Consider the following 22115-nt stretch of genomic DNA (forward strand, 5'->3'; position numbering starts at 1 on the left):
CATTTGAAAAGCCGGTCCCGGGCTGCGTGGGACTGACAGATAGCTGCGCGCTCGCGAGGGAATATTAGTCAGGACCCAACCTGACATCAGAGCAAAGAGGAGTGAGAGTCCCTTCACTTCGGAGTCAGTTCTGGTCTTGACACCCGATTACACGCCACAATAATAAGGGTGGTGCAAAGCCAAAACCACTTATGTTAAGCTTTTGGTGTGAATACAGTCTTTCTTCACTTCAGAAGTTTCCAATTAAGCTAAAAAGATATTTTTTGGCTTTGCAGAGAAAGGGAATGGTTGGAATGTGTTCCACCTGACCCCACTGGCTGAACAAGACACAAGCCTTGTTTCTGAAAGTTGTATTCACCCAACAATGGAACAGACTTCTTCTCATTCAAAATAACCGATCGGTTAATATTTCAGCAGATATTTCATTCAAGGATACGGTCAAATCCAGGGAAGATCACAGACCTTGTGACCATCTCAGCCAAGATGCAGCCCGCTGACCAAATATCCACTGTACAAGAGGATAAGAGCAGAGAGAGCAAGGGTTAGATAAATATGCCAACGTAACTACAGTGTACTTGAAAAATAATTCATTGTGCAAAGCTCTTCGAGAGGTTAAACATGATGAGGCATTATACAAACACAAGCATTATATTATTGTAATAAATTTCTCATCTTCATTCACAGGGCATCGGCAGCAAGGCCAGCATTTATTGCCCATCCCTAATTGCCCTTGAGAACCACTGCATTCCATGTCGTAATGGTTTTTATACAACTGAGTGGAAGTTAAGAGTCAACCACAATGGCCCAGTAATTCCGGGCACAACACGTGAGGACGGACGGGGTACTCACGCGTGTGCCCGGAGGAATTGCCGGTTTTCAGCATGCACAGCGCATGCGCTGAAAACCGGCATTTCCTGTCCTCTGACCCAAGGGGTTCACAGAATCACAGAAACCCCACAGTGCAAATAGAGGCCATTTCGGCCCATCGAGCCTGCACCGACACATATCCCACCCTATCCCCATAACCCCACGTATTTAATCCCCCTAACACTAAGGGTCAATTTATCATAGCCAATCAACCTAACTCACACATCTTTGGACTGTGGGAGGAAACCGGAGCACCCGGAGGAAACCCACGCAAACACGGGGAGAATGTGCAAACTCCACACAGACAGTCGCCCGAGGCTGGATTCGAACCCGGGTCCCTGGCGCTGTGAGGCAACAGTGCTAACCACTATGCCACCGTGCTGGTTAAGAGGCAGAACGCGCGCGACTGCACAGGCAGCGCGTGCACAGTAAAAATCCTTTTTTTTCCCCCCCAGAGTTGCGCACGTGTAAAGGCCTCCGGTCTTTACGCGTGGAAAAACCAGACGTAATTATTTAGTTTTTCAGGTAAGTGGGCTTTTAGTACAATGTAGAATTTTTTTTTCCACAAGTTTGTTATTTTTAAAGAATTTACAGGATGGTAAGTTTAGTTTTAGACCCTATTTTTTTTTAATTTATTTTTTTCAAAAAATTGATTAATTGTTTAAAACATTTTTTTAAACTTATTTATAGTTATTATAATCAGTGGGATGTTTTTTAAAATTTTATTTAAAGTTAAAATAGTGTTTTGGCAGCCCATACTTTTCATGAGTTTGACAGCTCTTACTGTCAAACTCATGAATGAGTTTCCCCTCCCCTGATTGGCTGCACAGTGCTCACCTGATCCCAGCCGGCACATCGCACTAACTATGCCGCTGGATCAGGCAAGCACATCGCGCCGACAGCTGAACCGGGCCTGTGACAGGAAATGCAAGCAGGCCCAGGCTTCAGATGTCGGCGCGCAGGGTGAGTGCAGATCGGGGGCTTGCACGCGCGGCAAGCCCCCGATCCTAATTTCAGGGCCATTGCTGTGGGTCTGGAGTCACACATAGGCCAGACCGGGTAAGGACAGCAGATTTCCTTCCCTTCAGGACATTAGTGAACCAGATGGGGTTTTACAACAATCCTGTAGTTACATGGGAATCCAGGGGATGCCTGACAAATATTGATACTGTTACTGATACTAGCTTTTTATTCCAGATTTATTTAATTGACTGAATTTAAATTCCCCAGCTGCCATGGTGGGGATTTGAACTCACATCTCTGGATCATCTGGGTTACTAGTCCAGTAACATAACCATTATGCTACTGTTCCCATGTTTTCCCTTCACTCATCACCTCCCTGTATATGAGAAAATAGTTTGTAGTTTATGATAATGCAAGGCCAGTACTGTAATTGCCCAGAACACAAACAAAAAAGCCTAAAAAAAGACTCAGCAGGTCAGGCAGCTTCTGTGGAGAAACAGAAGTCAGTTAGTCGACATTTTAGGCCTTAAAACCCTTCCCGAGTCCAAGGAAGGCTCTTCAGACCTAAAACACTGACTGACTCACTTCTGTCACTCCAGCTATTCTGCCTGCTAAGTATTCCAGCCTTTTCTGTTTTGTTTTCAGATTTCCAGTATCAGGAAAAGATGTCATTGAGTATATTCAAGGCTGAGATAGATAGATTTTTGGACTCTAGGGGAATCAAGGGCTATGGAGATCAGGCGGGAAAGTGGAGTTGAAGTCAAAGATCAGCCATGATCTTATTGAATGGCGGAGCAGGCTCGAGGGGCCGAATGGCCTACTCCTGCTCTTAATCCTTATGTTCTTATGTAAAAGAGAAGGGGTGACCTAATAGAGGTCTTTAAAATTATTAAGGGTTTTGATAGAGTAGACACAGAGAGAGTGTTTCCACTTGTGGGGAAGAGCATAACTAAAAGCCATCAATATAAGACAGTCACCAAGAAATCAAATTGGGAATTCAGAAGAAACTTCTTCACCCAGAGAGTGGTGAGAATGTGGAACTCCCTACCACAGGGAATAGTTGAGGCAAATAGTATAGATGCATTTAAGGGGAGGCTAGATAAACATATGAGGGAGAAGGAAATAGAGGGTTATGCTGATAGAGTTAGATGAAGAAGGATGGGAGGAGACTCGAGTGGAGCATAAACGCTGGCATGGACTGGTTGGACCGAATGGCCTGTTTCTGTGCCGTATATTCTATGTATCCATAGTATTTTGCTTTTTGTCTATAATTTCCCAGATTTGGTACCTCTAGATTTTCTTGTAGGTCGTTGTGGAATAATTGGGGTACAGCTCCATGGTTGTCAGGCATCCCCTGGATTCGTAAGTGCCCATTATTAATTTAAGTTCAACCTTGGGGCAACTCAGTCCAGCCCAATCATTGTGTCCCCCGATGTTGACACACATGCTCTTCCCGCAGAAGCAACTGGATAGTGAACAGGAGTGGGAACCCGAGAGGATTTTCCTTTCCTAACCCAGGGTCACTAATGCCAATTGAGTTGACCTATTGCTACCAGCACCATTATCCCCAGCTGAGATCAGCTAGCTCTGCACAAACGAAGTCGAACCTGGCCCTTATGCCTCCGTTACTCACTGGATAAACTCAGTGAACCATGCGGGTTGCTGCCTTGTACTTTTAGGTTACCTCAGATTCCCACCTGAATAACTGTAGTGCATCCAATTCAGAATAATCTCAGGGGGTCGGTACCAGCGAGTTATAACATAGCCCGTCATCTCCGTCTCAGTATGACGAGCTAATCCAAAATCCAAAATCTGAAAAGAAAGTTATTTAAGAAAAACGGATGCTGAGATATCACCTTTTTTTTATGACCACCATAATAATTTTTACATACTGGAAATAAGAACAGATAGGACAGAAACAGACCACTGCAGTCCATCAAAGTTCGAAATAACCTCAGAGGGTCAGTACCGGTGAGTTAGAACATAGCCTCTCATCTCCATCTTGGTATGATAAACCAATCCAAAATCTAGAATCTGATGGGCTATGTTATGACTCACTGGTGCCAGCAGCCTGAGATTATTCTGATCATTTATAACATGTTTAACATAATCAGAAATTCTACAAGGGAGTCACAGACTCTAGCTCAGGAAAGAGATGAACAGATAGTTTAGATTTAACTACTTTCACAGAGGGTTCTGCCAGTTCCCCATTTAATGACAGCCACCGAATCTCAGAAGATCCTGCCTGACCAACTTCCTTGACATACCAAATAGACTGTGGTGAGCCCTCCAATGTGTTGTGCCTAGACATGCAGACTGCATTTGACAAAAGTTCCCCACAAATGGCTATTGGTTAAACTCAAAGGTGTGGGAATTCAGAGTAAATCTTGGATATGAATAAGAAATCGGCTGAGGTAGGAAACAATGGGTACTTGTTGGAGGAATTATGTTAGCATGGGGGTGGAGGGGCGAGTACCGAGTGGGATGCCCCAGAGATTGGTGTTGGGACCACTACTGTCTCTAATTTATATCGGAACAATGACAGATGAGATTTATTACAGCCGAATGTAAAATACTACACACAAGGAAAAATAGGCAATGCACTTACTCCATGAATGGCGTTGAAATAGCCAACGGTGAATTTGAAAAAGCTCTAAGAGCCATACTAGAATTAATGCTCAAAATGTTCAACTGATGCAGGGCAGCAGACAACAAAGCCAATAGAATGTTTAACTGTATATTAGGGTTGCCAATTCTGGTTTAACATATTCCTGGAGATTTGATCATGTGACATTTGATTACATGGCATTCAATCACGTGACACTGCTCATGTGAAGCTTAATCACGATATTTAATCACGTGACATTTGCTCACCGTTTGCAAATGTTATTGCATTTTCCTTAGTTGAGTGTCTCAGTACCACCAAGTCCCGAATAAAATATTTGACTTTGTTTTATACGGAGATGAATAACATAATTTATAAATCAAAGAAAGAACACAAAAGAATAGAAAAATTTAAGGGTAAGGAATGTTTAAATAAAAACTACTTCTGTGATGTTTCTACACTATCGACCGCAATGAGGAACACCAAGTAAATTTCATTGATTCAACAAAAACCGTCATCGATGCAAATTACTTCTAACTAAAGTTTTCAGACAATTTTATTAATTTTTACAATACAGAGCAAGTTATAAAAATAATAAATTGAAACCAAAACCAAACCTAATTCAATTCACTGACACCCACACCCCACCGCTGAAGCCCAGCTTCAGGGAGGTGAGGCTCAGTCCTCTGTAGGAAGGACCAAAGCAGCCCAACTCCCGGAACAAAATATTTTATACAACAGAGCACATCACAGGCCGACATGAACTCTCCCTCTCCCCCAATGTGTGTTTCTTTCCCTTCCTCCCTCCCTCAGTTTGTGGCCCTCTCCCTCCCTCCCTCAGTTTGTGTTTCTCTCCCTACCCCCCTCAGTTTGTGGCCCTCTCCCTCCCTCCCTCAGTTTGTGGCCCTCTCTCTCCCTCCCTCAGTTTGTGGCTCTCTCTCTCACTCCCTCAGTTTGTGGCCCTCTCTCTCACTCCCTCAGTTTGTGGCCCTCTCTCTCACTCCCTCAGTTTGTGGCCCTCTCTCTCACTCCCTCAGTTTGTGGCCCTCTCCCTCCCTCAGTTTGTGGCCCTCTCTCTCCCTCCCTCCCTCAGTTTGTGGCCCTCTCTCTCCCTCCCTCCGTTTGTGGCCCTCTCTCTCCCTCCCTCCGTTTGTGGCCCTCTCCCTCCCTCCGTTTGTGGCCCTCTCTCTCACTCCCTCCCTCAGTTTGTGGCCCTCTCTCTCACTCCCTCCCTCAGTTTGTGGCCCTCTCTCTCCCTCCCTCAGTTTGTGGCCCTCTCTCTCACTCCCTCAATTTGTGGCCCTCTCTCTCCCTCCCTCCGTTTGTGGCCCTCTCTCTCCCTCCCTCCCTCAGTTTGTGTTTCTCTCCCTACCCCCCTCAGTTTGTGGCCCTCTCCCTCCCTCCGTTTGTGGCCCTCTCTCTCCCTCCCTCCCTCAGTTTGTGGCCCTCTCTCTCACTCCCTCAGTTTGTGGCCCTCTCTCTCACTCCCTCAGTTTGTGGCCCTCTCTCTCACTCCCTCAGTTTGTGGCCCTCTCCCTCCCTCAGTTTGTGTTTCTCTCCCTCTCTCCCTCAGTTTGTGGCCCTCTCTCTCACTCCCTCCCTCAGTTTGTGGCCCTCTCTCTCACTTCCCCCCTCAGTTTGTGGCCCTCTCTCTCACTCCCCCCCTCAGTTTGTGGCCCTCTCTCTCACTGCCTCCCTCAGTTTGTGGCCCTCTCTCTCCCTCCCTCCGTTTGTGGCCCTCTCCCTCCCTCCCTCAGTTTGTGGCCCTCTCCCTCCCTCAGTTTGTGGCCCTCTCTCTCCCTCCCTCAGTTTGTGGCCCTCTCTCTCCCTCAGTTTGTGTTTCTCTCCCTACCCCCCTCAGTTTGTGTTTCTCTCCCTCGTTCTCTCCCCCAGTTGCTCTCTCAGGACTCACGGAGTTTCCAGGCGATTTTCATTGGCCCCGATGCCGTCAGCCTCACAACCGGTAAGGAAGCGGTGCACTCCGAATAGCAGGGGAGTTGCAGGGCTCAGACAACGGGGTTTGGTTGCAAGCCACGATTCTCAGGATACTGTGCATGCACGAACCACACATACAAGGACCGTTTCTCCCGAGTCGGCAGCAGCAGCGCTCGGGAGACCATTCGCCCATTCCGGCAGACTACCGCCCAGTGCGGGAGGGTTGGGAACCCTACGGTATAGCCAAAACATTAGAATACAAGTCGGAGGAAGTCATGATCAAACTGTACAGTGCACTAGTCAGTTTGAGTACGGTGTTCAGCTCTGGTCAGAGAGACACATAAAAGACATTTACGGGCTGAAGGGTGATCCGTAGCCTTAGAGATCTCAGTTATGAGGATAGACTGGAGAAATTTGGGGTCATCTCCTTTGAAAAGAGACATCCGAGAGATGATCTTATAGAGGTACTGTGGTAAACCACTGTTTGTATTCCACTGTGTGCATGCCTGGACATGCCTCGGCTGACTCCTCCCACAAGTCCTAGTATAAAGGTGACTGCTCCCCAGCCCTTTGTATTTCTGGACCGGTCGACCACTCGAGGCAGACCTTCATTCTTTTGTTAATAAAAGCCTTTAGTTACTCTCTTAACTCTCAGTTTTTTATGAGTAATTGATAGCGCATCAGGTACAACATTGTAAATGGTATGGAAAAGGTAAATCTGGAATACTATAAACTAAATTTAGGACAAGGGATTAAACTACTAAAAGTCAGATTTAGGACAGACAAAGAGTAATCAATACACAGAATGAACTCCTAATATGTAGCGGAGGTGAAAGTCCTGGAATTATTTAAGATCCAATTGGAGGCCGCAAGAGGAGGACGCAAGGGTAACTGTGGATGGATGAACCAAACTGGGCGAATGGCCTTCCTGATCCATAATCTCAAACTCACAAACTGAAATCAAGATACAATTGTAAAAGTAAGCGAATCTAGAACTATAAGGGTATCGCTGTCTGATTATTTGAAGATACTTGTGCTACACTAAAGCTATTTATTTCATGGACTTTGATGAACAAAGGAATTTTTATTTGTTTATTTGTGAATATTTTGCTTTAGAAAGTCAGGAGCATTAATATCAGGAAATGGATCAGTTTTCATTTTGTGCTCATCATAAACTCTCCATTTAGGTACTGCTTGTATTAGCCACTGAGCAGAGCTTCCCACTCAGTCACAATTCTCCTGATTAAACATTCCATGTCAGGTAATCAAAGTATTCGTTGCGAAGTAATTCCACCTCTGCGTCCCAACAATGCGTCTCGACTCCCTACTTCAGCAGAGCATCCACACTTGGCGTCAGTCAAATTATAACATCTCCATTTCCTGCTCCAGGCATTCCTGCAGCTACACAGTTCAACACCCAATGCCACGCCAATAACTGCTGAAAATACATGGTTTTTCTGCTGCCGTCTTGTGTCCGTAGAGAGTTGGGTTAAGACTGTCCAGACTCGTCTAACTTAGAACTCTTACAGCCAACAAAAAGAGGCAATCTTCATCCCATCAGTCTGGGCTGCAACCACGTAAATGTTCACTTCATCACTCAGATACGGTTTTGTCGTTCTCTGTTTAAATGTATCTGTTGGGACCTGATAAATATCCAATGCACTCTCCCCCATCTGCTCAAGGGTGTTGGGGGCACCAAAGCAAAGGAAACTGCATACATTAATTTTTAGACATTTGGGAAAACAGAGAATTTCTATACACTTTGAAAATGTAGGGTGCAACTGTTACACATTTAGCAGATGTCCTGAACACTTCCCTGTTTTGGGTTTTCAATTGGATGTCCCATTCGTCTCATAAATTTATTCTTACCTTTAGCTCACAGTTCTGGTTCACCGCCAGATTACTAGGTTTGAGGTCCTGCACGGAAACAATAAAAATAGCTATCTTTAGCAGCTTCAAGCAAAGTACTGGCATTATCTCAATAGAAGAGTTCGAACATAAGAAATAGGAGCAGGTTTAGGCCACTTGGCCCCTCGAGCCTGCTCCGCCATTCAGTAAGATCATGGCTGATCTTGGGCTCAAAGCCACTTTCCCTGCCCGCTCCCCATAACCCTTCACTCCCTTATCTTGCAAAAATCTGTCCATCTCCACCTTAAATGTATTTAATGACCCAGCCTCCACAGCTCTCTGGGGCAGAGAATTCCACAGATTTACGACCCTCAGAAGAAATTCCTCCTCATCTCAGTTCTAAAAGGGCGACCCTTTATTCTAAAACTATGCCCCCGCGTTCTAGATTTCCCCACGAGGGGAAACATCCTCTCTACATCTACCTTGTCGAACCCCCTCAGTATCTTATGTTTCAATAAGATCCCCTCTCATTCTTCTAAACTCCAATGAGTATAGGCCCAGCCTGCTCAACCTTTCTTCTTAAGTCAACCCCCTCATCTCTGGAATTAACCGAGTGAATTATCTCTGAAGTTAATATCCTCTGTTTGCTATGTGTAATAAAATCATTCAAAAAGATTCTCATTACCAATTACCATGGAGAGTTTTAGTCAGTTGGGCATTGGTTTTAAACTCAGACTCTGGTTGGGATTTCCAGCTGACTTGGATTGAATCTCAGACTCTAGTTGGGAGCTTTCGTCAGTCACACCTGGAATTAGACCTTGGATTTTCTGGTTGAGAGCTCCTGTCGATTAGACGATGGCTTCTCCCAGTTGGAGTTCCAGTCAGTTTGGGCTGAGATTAGAACTGGTACTTTCTGGTTGGAAAAGTAAACAGTGAGGTCCGAGATTCAGATTCTCCTTTTAGGAATTTTCCATTCTTTTGGCAGAATAATAAAACCCAGAAATAACCCCACCCATTTTGTAGCAAGCCCAGCTAAGGAAGAGTGTTGAGGGGGCTCAAATCTGGAGAGGCCTAGAAGAAAGGAAAGGAGAAGAAAAACATTTGGGGGGGGAAAAGAGGGGGCATTTAAGAGACACAATCTGGATTGCATCCACTCAAAAATATCATTTTACATGGATTAAACCAGATGTTACAGCAGTTGACCAATTGCATGAAGATGAAAAAGCCCTTTAAAAGTAACTTTTAATTAAGTATGCCATTGTTAATGTAATATTATTACTTGTGGTATAAATAGACCATGTAAAGGGGATAATTTGACATTCGTGGTTTACGAGCCATTTCTTCCTCAAAGGAGAAACTGTATCCACTGTACCCCATTATGGATCCCGAGTGGACGTTCTGTAAAGGGTTATGAAAAAAAGTGCCTTACCCTGTGCACAATCCCAGCAGAATGGATGTACTGTGGGTGAAATCAGACAAAAGATCAGTGAATATCAAAGTAAAAACCTTACATCTTGACATTGAATGACTATAGCTGAAGAGGTCTTCCTGAGTGAATAATTGACCCACTAGTGCCGTTATATATGAAGGTGTCTGTCTGCACCTTGAGTGGATGTGGGACCCACCAGTGCAGTCAGATTTGGGGAGGTGTACTTCGAGTGGAGATGGGTTCTACTAGTGCCACTGCACATTAAGGAGTCCAAATCTTCAGTGGCGATGAAACTTCCACCCAATAAGCAGTCCCAGTTTACACTTAGCGTTCTTCCCCTTCAGAGCTTCAGAACTCAGAGACCTTTAAAAACAGTTTTCACAGATTTCCACCAATAAATTCATGGTTTTCTTGGGTGATAAATTGATAAGAACTGATCTCCCAAATGTTAGGCTGTGATAAGTCCTATTGTTTGCTTACCAACTATTGAGTCTGGACATATGTACACATTACATCAGTAATGCTAGACAGATGTTGAAGAGCCATGATAATAAAAAAGACTTGCATTTATACAGCACCCTTCACGATCACCAGACGTCCCAAAGCACTTTACAGCCAATGAAGTACTTTTTGAGGGGCAGTTACTGTTGTAATGTAGGAAACGCGGCAGCTAGTTTGCGCACAGCAAGCTCCCACAAGCAGCAATGTGACAAAGACTAGATAATCTGTTTCAGTGATGTTGATTGAGGGATAAATTTTGGCTAGGACATCGAGGATATCTCCCCTGCTCTTCTTTGAAATTATGCCACAGAATCTTTTACATCCACCTGAGGGGGCAGACGGGGCCTCGGTTAAATATCTCATCCAAAGGACGGCACCTCCGACAGTGCAGCACTCCCTCAGCACTGCACTGGAGTGTCAGCCTAGATTTTTGTGCTCAAGTCTCTGGAGTGGGACTTGAACCCACAACCTTCTGACCCGGAGGCCAGGGTGCTACCCACTGTGCCATAGATGACACTAATAATAATAACTACAGCCATGTTATTAACAAAAATAATACACTGCGTATGATGATCGCAATATATTATTCATAGCACACATTGTAAAATGGATATACTATGTACAATGATCGCAATATATCATTCATAACACATACTACAAATAGATACACTACATACAATGATCACAATATATTATTCATGGCACCTACTACAAAGTGGATGTACAGTGCACAATGATCACAATACCTAGGCTGACACTTTGATGCAATACTGAGGGAAGCGGCACTGTTGGTCACGGCACTTCAACATGAGGCACTTGGGGAGGATTCTGAGAATTGTGTTACATAAATGCAAATCTTTTTAGTGTGCATTTGATAATTCCTATAGGTAACCTGTCCGATCCTACATTCTTGTCCAAAATATGCAAAATATCAGATAGCAATCAACAGAACCCAAAGAAACTTCACAGCTCAGGTCAGTGAACCCACGTACCTCATGTTTTTGAATTTTACCCCCATACAGTCACTTCACCCCATTCCATTCCCTCTTATTTTTCCCCTTCTATTTGTTCCCACCTTTTCATTTCTCCAGTGCCAGGGTCTGGCACTAATTACCAGCGCCTGTGTGAAATATCATCCGTCTGAAAAGGGATCCAGTACAATCCGTTAAAATGTCATCTTTGAGTTTATGAGGTGTGCAGATTACCTCCAAGTGCTCAAAAGTATCCTACTGTGGCAAAGCCACCAAAGAGACTCTCACAGTAACTTGTACAATTGTCTTTAATCATTATTGTTACCTTTTAATGTTTGCCCTGTTTAAACAGCGCGGGATCGATATAATCGCGATCTGACGTGATGACGTCATCACGTGGGTCACGTGACGACGTCATCACGTGGGTCACGTGACGTTCCCAACGGCGGGAAACGTGATGATGTCATGACGTCAGGGTTGGAGGGTGTTTCCAGTTAGTCCTCGTGGAGTGAGCTGGTGTACAGACCTGTTTGGAGTTCCTCCTGCGTTTCTTGTTTTGTAATACTTTCAGTGCATTAAACTAAGTTTGTTAACTACCAGTTTAGTTCACAGTGTTTTTGTTAGGAGTGCGTAGACTCCTACACTACAGCTATTTTACTGAGATGTGTCAATATAAAATGTACAGGACACCTGTTCCATGGGCAACCTTGAGGAAAGCTAGTGTAATTAACTCCCTGAATTAAGGGAGAGGGATTGGTCATCAAGGTATTCTTGTTCCTCCTTAGTGCAATACACTGACTGCTTGATCGCAGGCCGTCTTTAGCATGCATATTCCTTTCAATTCAGCAGAACTAAAGAACTGATTAAATGGCGATGAAGAGGAGTTAGGCATTTCCCGCTGCCAAAGCTGCTTCAGTCACTGCCAGACATGTCAAAAAGCCTTTTTCATTCACATCAAGCTTTTCAAATCCTTTCATTCCAAGCTTCCCCCCCCCCCATTTACATCCGTTTCCATGGCCAACTCAGCATTCACGATGGACCTGAATTAGAGTTTTAAATAGAAGCTGAATCACTGAGGAGGATTTATGGGAGATTGTGGGGGGGGGGGGGGGGGGGGGAGAGACAATTCACCTTCTGTTTGTAATCATAAACACTGAATTGAGTCAATTCAGATTAAGTAAAACCCTTTTATTTATTGAGAATCGAAATGAATATGGAACACACAGTTAGAAATACTGATGGGCATCAGTGTGGAATTCAGTGATAAAAACATGGCAGACATCAGTCAGCCTGTACCTGTCTTTTTGTAACTGTCCCAGCTTCCAAGTGATTTTTGTTATACTTGTCTTCATCTGCGCTTATTAAAAAATGCATCAATATAACAGAGAGGAAAAGAAAATCTGTCCAGGCAGCTGCTTGGCCACGTTTGTTCCCTCCTAATTGGAAGCCCACCAACGCAGCGCAAATAAAATGGATGCACAAAAAGGTCACACATCTTCCAGACTCTCATCTATACATAAACATGATGTTACACTAGTGATCCTGAAATCAGTGTCAGTGTTGCTACTTCACATAGTAGAGCATTTTAGAATTAAGGAGCACACTTTAAATTAGGAAATCATTGATTACAAGCAGATCCTGAAGGAGCCCAAAAATCAAGTTCAGGGTTGTTCTCACTGTCTCCCACTGCTAGAAATACTGATGGGCATCACTGGAGAATTCAGAGTGATAAAAACATAATTAAAAAAAAATAAAAGTCTGTAAATTTGAATTTTCCTAATGTTTTACACATATCTCCGAGCAATATAGACCAGGAGGATCCCAAGTTTGTGCTGATTTCATTCGGGCCAGTGGTTGAGGCACTACAATTGGCCTCAGGGAGCAGGGTTGGTAAGGGAAACATCAGATGGGTTTCCTGCTCTTCACTGCTACCCAGTTACCCTGCTGAAAGTGCGTACATTTTGGGCGAGGACAGGATTGAGCCCAGCTGTGATGTCCTCCATAGTCAAGCAGCCTGCCGGCAATGACTGTCAAGTCTCACACTTGATTAGTGGTTGATGTAGTGTATGTACCTTTAAGGGGAGAACTACTTTTTACAGCTCCTGTATACTGTGGTACCGGCAGTGACCACACCTGTATATAAACCCTGAGTAGGGATCTGTACAGTTAGTTTTTAGAGTAACCCTCATCCAGTAAACACCTGTTGATTGTTCCCTGCAGTCTCTTGTCTAATTATTGAAGGACACACAACATCAAGATACACGGATCTAACACTGGCGACGAGAAGATTCAAACCTACCTGCAACTCTGCATCACCTCCCAGGGATTCGCTCATGGAGAACAGTGAAAGAAGAAGGCCGAGTCCAGAAGCACGGGCGTCGACCATCCAGCAGAGACTTGAGCATCGCAGGGGAGGCTGTTGAGAGCTGGGCTTGGTTCTCCAGTCACGGTGGTCCAGCAAAACGGGCTGGCAACAGGTACGGCGCAGACCCTTCCTGGACAGCGGCGGCTACAGCCGACCGACAGCACAAAAAAAGGCCAAGCAGCGTCGACGGGAGAAGAGAGAGGGTAGAGCGCACAGGGCGCAGCTGGTGTTCAGGACCGAGCGGCGTCGACGGGAGAGCAGAGCGTAGCCGGTGTTCAAGGGCCGAGCAGCGTCAACGAGAGAGAGAGACGCGCAGGAAAACGCGCAGAGCGCAGCCGGTGTTCAAGGGCCGAGCAGCGTCAGTGGGGAAGAAAGGAAAGCGCGGGTGACGCCTTTTTGAGCCGCAGCGGAGAAGAAGGGAGAGCGCGGGAGACGCCATTTTCAGCCAGTCTAACCACACCCAGGGATGCCGAAGAGTGGCAGTGTCACAGCGTTCGACAATGAAGTCGAAGATTGGACGACATATGTCGAATGCATAGAAGTGTACTGCAAGACAAATGAAGTGCCAGATGACAGGAAAGCGCTGGTATTGTTGAATTCAATGGGTGCAAAAATGTATGGCTTACTGTGAAACCTAGTAACCCCAGAGAAGCCAGTGGAAAAGGATTTTGAAAACATTATGTCAATCCTACAGGACCACTTAGACCCCACACCGCTGCTGATAGCGGAAAGATTTAAGTTTCACAAAAGGAACCAGCATAAAGATGAAAGTAATGCTGAGTTTTTAACGGAACTGCGCAAGCTATCGAAACACTGCCAGTTTGGAACGGGACTAGCAGATACTTTAAAGGGACAAGTTTGTGTGTGGGCTTCAAAGTGAAGGAACCCAGAAACGGCTTCTATCAGAAAAGGATCTTACGCTGGACAAGGCTTTCAGCATGGCAGTATCACACGAAGCAGCAGCATGGGGCGCGGCAGAAATACAACGGAGACTGCAAGAATATGGCACAAATGAAATGTCATACGGAACAGTGAAGTGCTATCGCTGCGGCAGAACAACACACGACCATAATGATTGCTGGTTCAAGGACCAAGTGTGCAGACAGTGTGGAAAAGTAGGACACATAGCAAGAGTCTGCAGGTCGGAAAAGAAAACCAGCAGCAAGAAATCCCCACAGGAGAAGTACAAGAAGGTACATAAGGTGACGGAGAGTAGTGCAGACGAACAGAAAAGTGATACAGACTCTGGAAGCAAGGAGCTGAAACTACATAATGTGATCAAAACGGAGGATCACCAAACTATCTGGGTCACGCTCAAGATAGCCGGAGTCCAAGTGAAAATGGAATTGGACACAGGATCAGCCCTAACAGTCATAAACTGAAGGGACTACAAGCGGCTATTCTCACATATACCCTTGAGAGATACAGAGATTGTCTTGAAGACGTACATGGGGCAAAAAGTCTACCCCAAAGGAAAAATAAGGAAACACCAAAAATGGACCTATATGTATTGCCAGATGGAGGACCACCACTACTAGGACATGAATGGATCCGGAAGATACTGCTAGATTGGCATTCCATACAAGCACTGACTGTAGATACCAAAAAGGATGACGACGTCACACCTGGACGACTGTCAAAAATGCTAACTGACGCACAAGAAGTGTTCCAGCAGGGACTCGGAACACTAAAAGGCATAACAGCGACGATCAAAATAGAGGAAAATGCAAGCCCAAAGTTTTTTAAGGCCAGACCGGTACCTTATGCGATCTGCCCAGCCGTCGAAGCAGAGCTGGAAGGTTTGGAACGTTCAGGAGTACTGTCCAAAGTGGACTGGAGCGAGTGGGCTACACCCATCGTTCCTGTAATGAAGAGGTCATTGAGTAATACGCCTGGGGAACCGAAGAAGGTTCGCATCTGTGGGGACTTTAAGGTGACAGTGAACCCAGTCCTTCACACTGTACAATATCCGCTTCCGCGGATTGAAGATATTTTCGCCTCGCTATCTGGAGGGAAATGCTTCACTAAGATTGATCTGGCCCAGGCGTACCTGCAAATGGAGGTAGAAGAAGCCTCGAAACAGTACCTCACGATCAACACTCATAAAGGTCTCTACCAATACAACTGGCTGGTGTTCGGGGTAGCATCAGATCTGGCTATTTGGCAAAGGGCAACGGATCAAGTCCTGCAAGGGATTCCAGGGACCCAGTGTTATTTGGACGACATCCTGGTCACGGGCGAAAATGACAGTGATCACCTCGCCAACCTGGAGCAGGTGCTCACTAGATTGAAGGAAGATGGGCTAATCGCCACAAATGCGAGTTTTTCCAGAAGCAGATCTCGTATTGTGGCCACGTTATTGATGAAGAGGGGTTACATAAGTCCCCTGAAAAGATTGAGGCAGTAGTCAAGGCTCTAGCAGCGGAAAATGTGTCACAACTGAGGTCGTTCCTCGGGCTGGTGAACTACTACCATAAGTTCTTGCCGAATTTGTCTACCGTACTACACCCACTGAACACCCTACTGCAAACGGGGGTACCATGGAAGTGGAATGACGAATGTAAACGAGCTTTCCAGAAGTGCAAAGAATTGATCACATCAAAAGAGGTGTTGGCTCATTTCAACCCAGCACTACCAATTCGGTTGGCGTGTGATGCATCACCCTATGGCATTGGAGCGGTGCTGTCGCACAAATTCCCGGACGGCTCGGAGAGGCCAGTAGCCTTTGCGTCTCGATCACTAACCTCAGCCGAGCGTAACTACGCCCAGATTGACAGGGGGGCCCTCAGCCTAGTGTGGGGAGTGAAAAAGTTCAACCACTATCTGCACGGGCAGAAGTTCACCTTGCTGACTGACCACCAACCACTTGTCTCCATCTTTAATCCAAAGAAGGGCGTTCCGGTGATGACTGCGCAACGGCTACAAAGATGGTCCCTTTTTCTAGGGGCGAACCAATATGAAATTGAGTATAAGGGCACGAAACAGCATGGAAACGCTGATGGGCTATCACGCCTGCCACTGCCTACTGCGGAGGAAGCACCAGCAGTGGACCTTGTCGAAATATTTTATTCGACTATAATTGAACGCTTGCCAGTAACTAACGCTGATATAGAGAAGGAGACCCGAAATGACCCGACACTGTCTCAGGTATATGACTTGACGGTGAAGGGATGGCCAACACATGGCGACTCACTGTTGCCGGCATTCTCATCCAGAAAGGAACAGCTGTCAGTATGCCAGGGGACCTTGATGTGTGGATCCCGAGTGGTAATTCCACCCAAGTTAAGGGAGAGAGTGCTCAATGAGCTTCACGAAGGCCATCTGGGAGGGGTGAAAATGAAAAGCCTTGCTAGGGCTTATGTGTGGTGGCCGGGGATCGATCAGCAAATCGAGGACCTGACAAAGAGCTGCTCAGGATGCCAGAAGGTCCAAAATGCACCACCACATGCCCCTCTACGCCCATGGGAGTGGCCCTCATCTCCATGGCAACGGGTGCATATTGATTTTGCTGGTCCATTCATGGACTCAATGTTTTTAATAGCCGCGGATGCGCACTCGAAATGGCCTGAGGTGATCAAAATGTCCTCCACCACCACGGAGAAAACTGTTGCAGTCCTACGGACCATATTTGCCAGGAACAGCTTGCCAGAGCAGATTTGCTCTGATAACGGACCACAGTTTGTGTCCGAAGAGTTTCGAAGATTTATGAAAAGGAATGGGGTAAGGCATTACACATCCGCCCCGTATCATCCAGCCACAAATGGATTGGCTGAGAGGTTCGTACAAACCTTTAAAAAAGCAGTAAGGGCCATGTGCGATGACGACATTCCACTGCAGCATAAGGTGGACAATTTCCTGTTAGCCTACAGAAATGCGACACATGCAGTCACCAACCAGACCCCGGCCATGATGTTCTTTAACCGAAGGTTGAGATCTCGTCTGGATTTGCTCAGACCAAATGTACGAAGAGATGTTGAGAATAAGCAATTCCAGCACATCAATGAGAAGCCGACAAGGAGCTTCAATGTAGGGCAACCAGTCTTGGCCCGCGACTACCGAACAGAGAAATGACAACCAGGAACGATATGCACACGGCAGGGGCCACTAATGTACACAGTGGATGTTGGGGAGAACATTGTGAGACGCCACGTTGACCAGATCCTAGAGTCACAGGAACGAGTCAACCCCATGTCTCGCCCATATGTACCTGGTGATGAACCCGACGTACAGGTAGCATCTACCCCAGAAACAGCAGCATCGGAAGCTGATGAACCAACTGACGACAGGTGGCCAGAATCACCTCCGCACCAAGAGCAAGACACTCAGGAAAGGGGCTATCCAGAAAGGATCAGGAAGCCGCCCCAAAGACTGAATTTATAAATGGACTATTTTCAGTTAATGTTGCATGTTAAAAGTGTTAATTGTAATTAGTTGATATTTAATTGTTAAATGAATGTTATGGTACTGTTAATCTAAAAGGGGATGAATTGTAGTGCATGTACCTTTAAGGGGAGAACTACTTTTTACAGCTCCTGTATACTTTAATAGTACCGGCAGTGACCACACCTGTATATAAACCCTGAGTAGGGATCTGTACAGTTCGTTTTTAGAGTAACCCTCATCCAGTAAACACCTGTTGATTGTTCCCTGCAGTCTCTTGTCCAATTATTGAAGGACACACAACATCAAGATACACGGATCTAACAGTTGAGCTACAGGAGGGTGATCAGCACCCGTAGAACTGTAACCCAGTAAGCAGTCAAATCCCTTCAGGTGAGACAGGGATGCAAAATAATTGGAAGGAAAGAGGAAAAAAAATCTGTCGGTTATGCATAACCAGTGTGTCTGGATATGCCAACTTGCACTAAACTGATTAGGTCTCTAGGGCCGTAATGACTTGTCTGGTGTTGAAGCCAGTATTATCCCCTCGGAACCAAAGTGGTTTAGAATTGTGCAGAGTTCATGTTTGGTCCAGCCTGGTGAGGCATTAATCAATACTGAAGCTTCTTCCTTTCTTCTCATCTCCAAAGAGCCACCAGCTATAATTGCAAGTGTGCTGGAGGCCTTAATGGCCTCCATACTTCTCCGTGAATCTATCCCTTTCAGCTCTCTTTCTCCTCACCTTAAGTCCACGTAGAATCTGGTAAAGAAGAAACACCACCATATTCTCAGAGAGTTTCTGTTTCTTCATGATATGACTGAGGTCTCGGTCCACAAACGGCATCACGATGTAACTGTGAATAGAGTTTACACACGCAGAGTTGTGAGCACCCACACTTACTCCAGCATCTTCAGTCAGCCAAGGTTTAAAACTCTTTACATTCATATGTGTATCAGCCGAGGCTCAGTGGGTAGCACTCTCGCCTCTGAGTCAGAAGGTTGTGGCTTCATAGTCCCACTCCAGAGACTTGAGCACAAAACTCTAGGCTAATACTCCAGTGCAGTATGGAGGGAGTGCTGCACTGTTGGAGGTGCCGTCTTTTGGAATGAGACGTTAAACCAAGGCACCGTTTGCTCTCTCAGGTGGACATAAAAGATCCCTGGTATAAAAAGACCAGTCCTAGTGCGAGCAAGCACTGAGTGCGAGTCATCAAAGAGTGCTTTGAGTTTGGGTAAGTGTGAGAGTTCTTTAATTGTTATTTCTCTTTAAATCAGTCTTGATAAGATTACTTAAGCTGTTTAAGTAAAGGGGAAAAGTTAAATATTTGGGATTCTGTTGGTTTAAGAAGAGTAAAACAAAGTTACACTGCAGTAGGAGTAAATTGGCACAGCAGGCAGTGGAAACCAGTTTTCTAACCAATCAGCAGGGGTGACTCATTTGGCTGTAAACAAACAAACAGTATAAAAAGACCAGTCCTAGTGCGAGTCGTCAAAGAGTGCTATGAGTTTGGGTAAGTGTGAGTTAGGGTAAGTGGGGTGTTAGGTGCTCTTTTCAAACTTTAACTCTGTGGGTTGTAGTTAATAAGGTATTTCTGGTGCAGAGTGACTGTTGGTAAACCATTTAACTGGTGTAACTAGAGGGATTGATTTAATTTAAATCCAATTAATTAAAGGGGATACTAGCATCTAAAATCGGGCAGAGGGTGTCCATAACTAACAATAAAAAAATTAATTAATTACATAGAATGGAGCAGGTGATGTGTTACTGTTGCGAGATGTGGGAGCCGGTGAACCCCATTGAGGCTCACGGTGATTACGTCTGTGACAAGTGTCTGCTGCTACAGGAACTCCAGCTCCGTGTTGATGAGCTGGAGTCTGAGCTTCAGACACTGCGGCACATCAGGGAGGAGGAGAAGTACCTGGACTCTGTATCAGGAGGTGGTCACACCTATGAAGTTAATTAATTCAGATGTAGCCTATGGTCAGGGACAGGACGGTGTGACTACGAGTGAGGCAGGTACGGGGATCCAGGAGGTAGAGCTGGAGGAGCCGCAGCCCTTGTTCTTGTCCAACAGGTTCGAGGTTCTTACTCCCTGTGGGGACAGGAGCAGGGACTGCAGGGAGGATGAGTAACCTGGCCACAGCCCCGTGGAACGGGGGGCCGTTCAAGAGGGGGGAGTAAATAGAAATGTTGTAGTGGTAGGGGATAGTATTACTAGGGGGATAGATAGAGTTCTCTGCAGCCGAGAGCGAGAGTCCTGAAGGCTGTGTTGCCTACCCGGTGCCAGGGTTAAGGACATCTCCTCTGGGCTGGAAAGAAACTTGCAGTGGGAGGGGGTGGATCCAGTTGTCGTGGTCCATGTTGGTACAAATGACGTAGATAGGACTTGGAAGCCGGTTCTGTTAAAGGAGTATGAGCAGCTAGGTGTCAAATTAAAAAACAGAACCTCAAGGGTAATAATTTATTACCTGAGCCACGAGCAAATTTGGCTAGAACAAATAAAATTAGAGAGTTAAATGCGTGGCTCAAAGACTGGTGTGGGAGAAATGGGTTTTGCTTCCTAGGACACTGGCACCAGTACTGGGGCAGGAGGGAGCTGTTCCGTTGGGACGGGCTTCACTTGGCCAGTGCTGGGACTAGAGTCCTGGCGGATCATATAACTAGGGCTGTAGAGAGGGCTTTAAACTAACTAGTGGGGGGGAGGTTCCTAGAGAGCAAATAATAAAAATGACAACAGAGAAGGTCATAGACTTTGGTAGCAGTGGGGAAATTAAAAACCAGAGCGTGTCAGGAAGGGCAGAAGGTATGGAGTAAAAGGTAAAGTAATAAAAAAGGGCAAAAGCAGGAACTAAGTGTCACAAAACATATTTGAAAGTTCTCTATCTGAATGCACGTAGCATTCGTAACAAAATAGACGAGTTAATGGCACAAATAACTACATATGGGTATGGTCTTGTGGCCATTACAGAAACATGGCTGCAGGGTGACAATGCCTGGGAATTAAACATACCAGGTTATTTAACGATCAGGAAGGACAGGCAGGAAGGAAGGGGAGGTGGGGTGGCTATGTTAATAAAGGAAGGAATCACTGTAATACAGAGAAATTATATTGGGTCAAAAGATCAGGATAATGAAACAGTTTGGGTGGAGGTAAGGAATAATAAGTGGAAAAAAACACTAGTGGGCGTAGTCTATCGGCCTCCGAACAGTTGCAACTCTGTTGGACGGAGTATCAATCAGGAAATAGTTGAGGCTTGTAATAAGGGAACATCTATAATTATGGGGGATTTTAACTATCATATTAATTGGACAAATCAAATTGGGCAGGGTTGCCTTGAGGATGAGTTCATTGAGTGTATTAGGGATGGGTTTCTTGAGCAGTATGTAACTGAACCGACCAGGGGGCAAGCAACCTTAGATCTGGTCCTGTGTAACGAGACAGGATTAATTAAAAATGTCCTAAAGGATCCCCTTGGAATGAGTGACCATAACATGGTTGAATTCCATATTCAACTAGAGGGTGAGAAGGTTGGATCTCAAACAAGCGTGCTAAGCTTGAATAAAGGAGACTATGAAGGTATGAGAGCGGAATTGAGTAGAGTGGATTGGGAAAATAGATTAAAGGGTAAGACGATACATGTTTACATGTTTACAGGTGTACATTTAAGGAGTTATTTTACAACTTCCAAAAAATATATATTCCACTGAGAAGAAAAGGGTGTAAAAGAAGACAGCCATCCGTGGCTAAGTAAAGAAATTAAGGATAGTATTCGACTAAAAACAAGGGCATATAAGGTAGCCAAATCTAGTGGGAGGATAGAGGATTGGGAAAACTTTAAAAGACAGCAAAAAATAACAAAAAGATTGATAAAGAAAGGGAAGATAGATTATGAAAGTAAATTAGCAAAAAATATAAAAACAGATAGTAAGAGTTTTTATAGTTATATAAAAAGAAAAAGGGTGGCTAAAGTAAATGTTGGTCCCTTAGAGGATGAGACCGGGAAATTAATGGTGGGAAATATGGAGATGGCAAAAACACTGAATGAATATTTTGTATCAGTCTTTACAGTAGAAGACACTAAGAATATCCCAACACTGGACAAATAGGGGGCTATAGGGGGGGGGAGCTAAACACGATCAAAATCACTAAGGAAGTGGTACTCGGTAAAATAATGGGACTCAAGGCGGATAAATCACCTGGACCTGATGGCTTACATCCTAGGGTCTTGAGGGAAGTGACGGTAGGGATT

The 22115-nt window shown here is 45.2% G+C and overlaps 1 protein-coding gene across 1 annotated transcript in view; it reads right to left on the reverse strand.

Annotated features, from left to right (window-relative positions):
- Window positions 1–22115, reverse strand: part of LOC147111226 (mitogen-activated protein kinase 14A) — a 40770-nt gene that overhangs the window by 8479 nt on the left and 10176 nt on the right. Inside the window, exons 4-8 of the mRNA XM_086001909.1 lie at window positions 18607–18718; window positions 9648–9677; window positions 8240–8287; window positions 3528–3642; window positions 437–508 (exon numbers count right to left, since the gene is read on the reverse strand). Of these exons, the coding sequence (XP_085858035.1) occupies window positions 437–508; window positions 3528–3642; window positions 8240–8287; window positions 9648–9677; window positions 18607–18718 (377 nt within the window). The remainder of the gene's footprint in view (window positions 1–436; window positions 509–3527; window positions 3643–8239; window positions 8288–9647; window positions 9678–18606; window positions 18719–22115) is intronic.

This window comes from Somniosus microcephalus, chromosome 11 (assembly GCF_052327205.1).
Source record: "Somniosus microcephalus isolate GS21.2 chromosome 11, FLI_Smic_1.0, whole genome shotgun sequence".
NCBI classification, from domain to species: Eukaryota; Metazoa; Chordata; class Chondrichthyes; order Squaliformes; family Somniosidae; genus Somniosus; species Somniosus microcephalus.